The 9,143-nt window shown below is 28.9% G+C and overlaps 1 protein-coding gene across 1 annotated transcript; it reads left to right on the top strand.

Annotated features, from left to right (window-relative positions):
* The first annotated feature begins 657 nt into the window (after positions 1 to 657).
* On the top strand, positions 658 to 8,942 carry LOC113380403 (sodium-dependent nutrient amino acid transporter 1-like). Its single transcript, XM_026619659.1, has 6 exons — positions 658 to 687; positions 1,956 to 2,027; positions 2,360 to 2,459; positions 6,201 to 6,386; positions 7,765 to 7,859; positions 8,778 to 8,942. Exons 1-6 carry the CDS (start codon positions 658 to 660, stop codon positions 8,940 to 8,942), a joined length of 648 nt encoding a protein of 215 aa, XP_026475444.1.
* The last annotated feature ends 201 nt before the right edge of the window (positions 8,943 to 9,143 follow it).

Raw genomic sequence — 9,143 nt, 5'->3', positions numbered from 1 at the left:
AGTATAACTAATGACTTAGAACATGCATGATTTAATATACTTGCTAAAAGCGATTCTCACTTGAGATTATATTGGAAATCTATAATCTCTAATGAAAATTTGATATACTGCCTGATCTCCAGCTTAGCCAAGGTTGGGATCGAATCCAGGACTAGTTTGTGCTATGTAATATCTAATAATCAGAATGCAGCTACTGTATGCAGAGTATAATATATCAACAAAAAAGTTTGATATTCGATTGTAACGATTTTTCTGTCAAAGATAATTTGCCAACGATATCGCAATTTCATTCATGTACGTTACAGTAATATTCTTGTAACATAAATGGCAAATTATTAACCAATGTAATTGCTTTGCATTGAATGCGGAAATTTGTACGGTTACAGCCATTAAGATGTGATAAAACATGTGGCCAGATATTTTAAGGCACTTTCTTCAGCAGAATTCCACAATATTCAACATTTTATAAAAAATTAAATTAACTTTTTCGGTCTCGAGATAATTCACTTCAAATTAATTATTCAACCCAAATGCAGGTTTGTATTCAATGCTTCAGCCTAATTTTATTATCCACATTTTGCAGGTGTTCTCCGTGCTGTTCTTTCTAATGCTGTTCGTGCTGGGAATAGGAAGCAACGTCGCCATGCCTCGTGCATGATGACGGTTATAAGAGATCGTTTTCCTCAGGTAAACCACCACGAATGCGCTACTCTAAATTGTCTCTCTAAATAAGTTTCCGCGCTTTTCCCATCTTTCTGCCAGTACTCAAGTTTCTTGCTTGTTATATTTCGAAATCGTATTGCACGCGCTTTGAGCTTTTCCGGGCGTCATAGAAATAATTCAATGGTCTAGTACACAGTTCAATGGTATTACAGTTCAATGGTCTACAGTCTAGTCTAGACTGTAGACTACAGTTGTTCAGATAAAAGATCACTGCAAACGGATTGAATTATGAAAATATATGAGTACATTTGGAGATAGAATTGAGAGGCATGTAATATTATGAATGAGAAGAGTTCTTGCATCAACAAGTAGCATGCAGTAAGTTTATGGCTATGGTATTATTTTATTCATTTCTTTTGCTACCAATTAAGTGTATAAGCAAAAGGGAATAAATAACAAAAAATTTGTTCTGTATATATATATATATATATATATATATATATATATTATACCACATTCAGGTTTAAGAAAGTTTTACACTCCTTTACAATAGCTCTAGAAATATCAAACTTGCTATAATGCCGTCAGGCGCAGGCAGCGCACGTACAGGAAGAATTAATTGATATGCAAGCGTAAAAAACTTATTTGCAGAAAAAGCGCAAAAACTACGTGAAAGAGCGAACATTTGCAATTACGAGGTAGATTCAGGATGTTTCTATTAAAACGTCAATTAAGACTAGTGACTGCATTGAATTTCTCAAAGACAAAAGTTTTAGTTTTAATTAATTCTTCCAACTCTTGGAACAAATGTTTTATAGTTTAGTGTGGTTGATATATAAATTATATATATATATATATATATATATATATATATATATATATACTACAAAATAACAAAGATTAAAATTGTTAATTAGCTAATCATAGATGGAAAAGTACTCCGTCGTATAAACTGAATATAATCATTTAATCTTATTAATGTTATAATCCATAAAGATTTTAATATAGATATTTTTTTTTGCTTTTGTGTAAAACATTTTTAAAAAAGAATAAAGATAACAATATTAATAATATATGTACTTAATATAATTAACGATAATCATTGGAAATGTAAGCACTGAGTTGTCGATGATGAATTAGAGTAAAAAATTCTATTGTATCTAAATACTAACTGTAAGTGCAATATAGAGCACGTCCTATTTATAAGTCATAATCTTTTCATACAAAAAAGTACTAATTACCTTAATAACAAAACATCTTAATTTTGAAATGTTATACTATTTTTTATTCAGGTAAAACATTGGCAAGCTGCAGTTGGAATCGCTTGTGTCGGTTTTTGCGTAGGAACAGTTTATGTTACTCCGGTAAGTAAATCGAATGTAAATTATATGCATGAATTGAATTAGATGGAATAATTACTTTTGCATTTCTGTTGAAGTTATTAAAACTCCAGTCAAATATATATTATATATATATATATATATATATATATATATATATATATATATATATTATATTATATGTGTGTGTCTGTGTAAATCCCCCAAAAATTTCTATATTGCTGTTTATCCTTGCATGAAATATCTTTTATTAAAAACCTTTGCTCATTGAAGCAACTGTATTAAAACATTCCACATTCGCCGTGTTTTATATAAATGATTTGATGTATTTATTTAGTAAATGCATGTTATTTCAGGGAGGCCAAGCCGTTTTAAACCTTGTGGATCATTTTGGAGCTTCATTCATCGTTTTCTTTTTGGCGATCGCACAAATGTTGGCAATCAGTTGGATATATGGTATGAATTTTAATAAAATTATTTATTCTAGAAATTAAAAAACAAAATATACACTATTCTATGAATTAAAATTTAATTTGGGAATTGAATGTAAATAATAAACTCGCCGAATACACCATATACAAAAATACTTAGAAATTAGATGTAAGATCAGGATTAGAGTTGTGCCAACATTCATGTTCTGGCTCGGTATACTTAATTTGATATATAATTTGATAACAGTTCAATTAAAATTTATCACATTAATGAATCACAACGCAATTGGTATGTTTGTTAGTGATCACATTTCGCAATAATCAAAGAGTGCATTATTAATATGAACAGTTAATGAGATTAATTAGATAGCACAAAACAATCGTAAAATACATTTTAAAAATTCAATTAAAATTAACAATTAAAAATATTTATAAATATCTAAAATATGATTTATATGAAGTTAATTTTATAAGCGATTCATATCGCAATTGTAAATTTTATATTAATTAATATCAGCATTCAATATATCTAATATAATTATAAAATACAATTCTGCACATAACATCTAACAGGTAGTCAGAATCGATTTTATTCCTGAAATGATAAAAAATATCTTATGTAGGTCTGAGGACTGAATGCTTAGGAATATCACAAAAAGCAATATAGATAGGACGTTAAAGCAATCAAGCCGTGAGAGAGCACTTTGCATATTTCTTCTCTGCCATACATAACGTATGAATACAACGTGACACGTTTATGAATTCCTAAAATTGTTTCAGCATTGCACATCAGTTATATATCAACTCATCCGGAAATTGAACTTGCCGTATACAGCGTGCGTCAGCGAAAAGATTTGCATATTCCCTTTGAGACGGGCAGGCGCCTTGTGCCATTTTACCCTTCATTGTGATTTTTTCTTTCAAATTTTTAAAACATCCTAGACATCTCTTATAAAGGCATTATTTGTGTATGACATTATATCTTCAGCCTATTTACTGTAAGTTTATGACAAATACTATAACCAATCTGAATAAATTTCTCTCTCCTGACATTTAATTAGTAAGATATATTATGGAATATAAGTTCCTCAAGTTGGTCAAACAATCCATAATCAACCAGTTGTGCACCTTGCTCATGGTTTTGTAAAACTAATCCTATTGACCTTTTCTTGATACGGCTGTTTTTGAAGTGATACTGATGTACAGAACATCGAGCTGCCCAATAGCGTTAAGGAACTGACCAGAAACAAAAACGCCTTTTAAGACTCTTAAGTCATGATCCATAACAATGTATTTATATATTGAAAATTTACACTTCCAAAAAACTAAGAAGTACAAAAACCAATAAGTATTTTCTATAATTTAACTCAAGGTAATAAATCTTAAAACAAGGATCGGGATACTAGGTGTCGTCTATAGGCGACATTTGCACACAAAGGCAACTATGCAAAGGGGTAAATATAGCTAATAAAAATTTCATATAAAATATAATAAAAATATTGCAATTTATGTCCAAAATGCTGAAAATTTTGAGAAAGTCATGTAAGCAATGCTCATAGCAAAAGGGTTAAATAGAACTGCGACAGTTTGTACATACAAATACGACAAAATTAAGTAAATACTTACAAAATGCTAAAAATTTCAATATTATTTTAAAAATCTAACAGTTTTGAATGTATTTAGTAAATAATGAAAATAAAACCTAGATGGAACCAACTAATAATAACTGTATATCATTCAAAACTTTTTGGGGTAATTTACATAAGCAGATTGAAGATTAATAATAACGGAAATAGTAATTTTAAACTACTAAATAAAAAAATATTTTTATGTGAAACATTTGTTATAAGTTAATATTTTTTATTTATCATTATACTAAGTATATCCTGAAACCAGAAGATATATAAAAATCGTTCTCGATTTTCAACTCTATGACAAGTTGAATATCAGCAATTTTTTTCCAATTATAAATAATTGCCAATTAAAACGATTCCAGCACAGAGTAATTATCGACGCTATAGATATTGACATAAATGTTCAACGTTCTGTAGCTATCGATTGAAAAATAAACTACGCTTTTGTTGTATGAAGAGTCAACATGCCACGCAAGTTTGCTATTCTGTTAATTATCGATGGGTTTTTAATTAGATATTTATTGCGAATCCGTTCTGGGAATGGGAATTATAAAAATTCTGAATGAAGTTATATAGAAAAAACATTTTATAGCTTTTTAAAATGAAACTGCTGTAATAGCATTTTTTTAGATTTCATTTTTTTTAGAATGGTTTAAAATTGTATAGTAATTCAATGGGGAAAATAAATATAATCGGTGGAAATTTGTTAACTTGTCGATATTAAATTTTTTTATAAGTTTCGTGTTTGAAATATAACTTGAACTTGTGTTTTAATATATTGGTTATATGTATATATATATATGTATATATGAAGTTTTAAGTAAATAATTTCTCTTTCAATGATAATTGAAATATAGATATAAAAATAAGTTCCTATCTACAATATTACAAACAATAACGGTACAGAATCGGAAAAACAGCAATAAATGCACGTTCAAACTTATAGGCTAAAAAAATCGTTTTAATCAAACATCATGCAAAATACATAGCAGTTGAATGGGGAAAATAATTATATTTGGTGGCATTTTGTGAACCTCGTATGGGCTTTTCATATGACCATTATTGCATATTTTCAATAATTTTTTGGCCAGATGATAAGTATTCATATCATTCAATTATTATTATCTTTCACATTGATGTTTGAAAAGATAAATAAAAGCTTCATGTTCACATATACAATACAGACACATACACATATATAGACAACGAAGCTAACTTACATAAATATGGTCTTACATCAGTAGCTAGCGCAAGGCACATAATTTTGCACTAACATATATACACTAACTTGTTTTTTATTTTGTTGAACAAAGCATAGCAAAATATTTGTGAAATATATAATATATTTTGCACGGAGTACGTAGTTTATGTGACCAAGCCCGAGGCTGTAATAGTGTTTAAAAATTATTCGATTAAATTATATATATATATGTGTATATATATGTATATATATATATACGCATTAGTTGTATGTATATATGTGTATGTGTACGTGTTTGTACATGTATATCATATATACATGTTTGTTTACGTGTATATTATGTATATATATATATATTACGCTTTTGTATGTTTGTATATATTTTTTTTTACTTTTCATTTCTCTTGTTTATCTATCTGTTAAGTATAATTATTATTGTTATAATTACATTACTTATATCTATAGTTCTTTTTCCAATTTCTGTCATTTTTTCCTAGTTTATATTAATTTATCAATGTTCATTCTGTAGATCCACTGATGATGACATAAAATCCTATGTCAAAACGTTTGGAAAAATTAAAGATTAACTTCTAAATCTTTGCCTTTTATTTGATGTATGCCCTTGAAGAACTTACTCATATATATATATATATATATATATATATATATATATATATATTCAAGTAAAAATGAATAAAGCTACTACTTGTCGTCACATAGTCCAAAACAATAAGTCTGCATTTTTGTTATAACAATTCTGAATGCTTACTGTTACTCTATATACTCCTTACTATGCAAATGAAATTTATATAAAATACATAAATAGGCATAATAGAAAGTATCATATACTTTTTTGTTAGATTTTCTATAAACGAATGCAAATAGTTACTTATAAATCATTGTAATCAATCTTGTATCTTTTTCTCCCAAGGTTTGGACAATTTCTGTCGGGACGTCCGCTTCATGCTGGGCGAGAAAGTGGGCCACGTAACCCGTTACTGGCGTATCTGCTGGGGCGTCGTGACTCCCATTCTGATGGTCGTCATCCTGATATACACGTTAGTGACTCTGACCCCTCTCAAGTACGCCGGTCAAGATTATCCGGATTATGTGTACGGTGAGTACGATGAAGGGACAACGACAACCACCGGGCATTTGTCTAGTCATGCGTTTGTGCATATCAAATAGAACGAATAATAGATTCTTGTGGTTTGAAAATGTTGTTTTGGGATATAAAGTTTATTTTTTGCTTATTAACTTTCTGTGGTGTAAGTTATTGTAATCGTCCAAATATCAAAATTAAAATTTTTAACATGCCTTCACGTTCTGAGAGTTTCTGAACACTATGGCATACCTTAGTAAAAATGAATGCGTGTGTGTATGTATGGATACAATTTTTGTCCACATTTTTGAGCGCACAAATCAACCGATGTAAATAATTAAAAAAACACTAGATTGCTATTGATAGGGAGATGTGCTGATTAGTTTTTGGCAAAGACAGGTTCAACCGTTTCGAAAGTACGGAGCAGAGAGTATAAATCGAGATTTTTTTAACTTCCCGTAGGGTAAGTTATTGTAATGGGCAGAAAATCAAAATTGAAAATTTTTACATTTCTCGACGTTTTGAAGGTTTCTGAACACTTTGGCATACCTCAGAAAAAATGGATGTGGCTTTGTGTGTATGTATGTATGAATACAAATTTTTGTTCACGTTTTCGGGCGCACGGATCAACCGATTTGAATGGTTCAAAAACATTCGATTCCTATTGATAGGGAGATGTGCTGATTAGTTTTTGGCAAAGGCAAGTCCAGCAGTTACGGAGATAAAGAGCAATGAGTGCAGAAAATATAAATCGAGTTTTTGAAAGAACGGAGTATCCGATTTGAATGATTTAAAAAACATTCAATTAGTAATAATTGGGAGAAGTGGGTATTAGTTTTTGGCAAAGGTAGACGCAGCCATTTTGAAGATATAGAGCTAAATGTTAAAAAAAATGGCAGTTTTTGAGAGAACTCCGGTTTAAATGATTCAAAGAACTTTGTGCTTGTTTTAACAAAATAATTGATTTGGGAAAAAAAATCTGCTTCAAAATAATTTTTTTTTTCAATTTTTTTTTCATAATTTTTTTTGTATATCGAAAATTAATCAGATTTTATTTTTAATTCTGACTAAAGTTCTAATATACTTTAAACAAATAATTTCAACTTTGCAATTCAGTTTATATAATTCTTATAAATATTATACAATGTTACAATATTTATTTATAATAATCTATTTGAAAACATTCAGTATTCCTCGAACATTTTGTCACGGTACGGGAAGTTCCAGCAATTTGCCTTAAGGCACGATGCCACACACCCCACTTGTTTATTTACTGAGATTCTGTTCAGATGATAGATATAGCAGTTGGAGAAAAGATGAATATAAAATAACACGAAAGTTTAGGATTGTCCATTATCAAAATTTTTGAAATTTTCATAAATTTTACTTTCAGCTGTTGGCTGGTGCTTGGCGGCCGCTGGCTTGGCTCAATTACCATGTTGGGCAATTTGGGCTTTATACCAACAAAAAGGACAAAATTTCCTACAAGTATGCAATTTTATATTTATAAATTGTATTGTGATTTATTTATACATGAAATAAGGCACATATTATGTGTTTATTTCATTGCGTCATGTTTGACATTTACCTAACTTTTAGTATTATAGGTCAAATATAATTATTGCACCTCATATAAATAAATAGTGCGTGGATTACGTTTTACATTGAATTTATATTTGCACTCTGATTAGCTCATATTGACTTTAACACGAACGCTATATATTTTTTGCGGAAAAGCAAATATTGCGATAATTTAATCAAATAATTGGAATAATTTGATTATTGCACAGCCCAATTGAACTATTTGAACATTATATAACTGCAGCACTATAATAAATAAAAGTAATAAACTCTTCTAGCTTAAATATTTAGTAATGAAAAATAATATGAAAAATAACTGCTAGAATGACTTCTGTTATATTAATTTTTGATATTATTTCGCATTAAAATTCATCATTAAATTTTCGATTTGAAGAGGTATGTCTTGCCACAAAATCTGACTGAATAATTTTATGTTTTCTTGACGTTGCCAGTCATTCTAAATCATTTTATACCAAAACAATCAATCACTAAAACAAATAAATTACTAAACTTTTGTATAATTTTTTTTTTTTTTTTATGTAAATTAACTATTTTTGCTAACTTAGTAATTACAGCATAAATATTCATAAGAGTAAATTTGTTTATGTATAATAAATTTTCCAAAATTTGTAATAAATACAGTTTCTGATATAGTATAAAGTATACTATGTATCAAATTAAATACTACATATAAGTAATATGTAATAGAGAAAAGTCATTGTTTGAAACGCACGTCGATTGTTTATTAAAAATTTCGCCTAAATCAGTACAAAACAGTAAACAGTATTATTTTACTTATTATTTAATTTTTTTTTACATTTATAGAGGCTTTGGGGTGCTTTATCCCCTCAATCGAATTGGGGACCCCTGGACGACCAAACTCGCAGCGAGTGGAGAGCTTTCAAACAACTCGAAGACGAAAAGGAACTCGCCCGAGGCTCACCAAGAAACTTTTGGGAAAGGCTGAAAGACGCGTTACTTGGACAATAATTATTAAACCTTGTAATATAGCTTAAACTAACATTATTTCAATTTGTAAAGTACTTAAAGGTGATGTATAAAACAAATAGTAATTAAAAGTATTTTAAGATACTTCGATGAAATTTGTACCTACTCAAATTGGTTCAAAGTAATTATGATTTGATATGTCATCAGTATTCAAAATATATTCAATCTTACTTTTAAGTTAGA

This window comes from Ctenocephalides felis, unplaced genomic scaffold (genome assembly GCF_003426905.1).
Source record: "Ctenocephalides felis isolate EL2017-DRISC unplaced genomic scaffold, ASM342690v1 CF-g0.4_SCAFFOLD_02090, whole genome shotgun sequence".
NCBI lineage: Eukaryota > Metazoa > Arthropoda > Insecta > Siphonaptera > Pulicidae > Ctenocephalides > Ctenocephalides felis.
The sequence above is the reverse complement of the archived record's forward strand: the minus strand, read 5'-3'. Positions and strand labels throughout refer to the sequence as shown.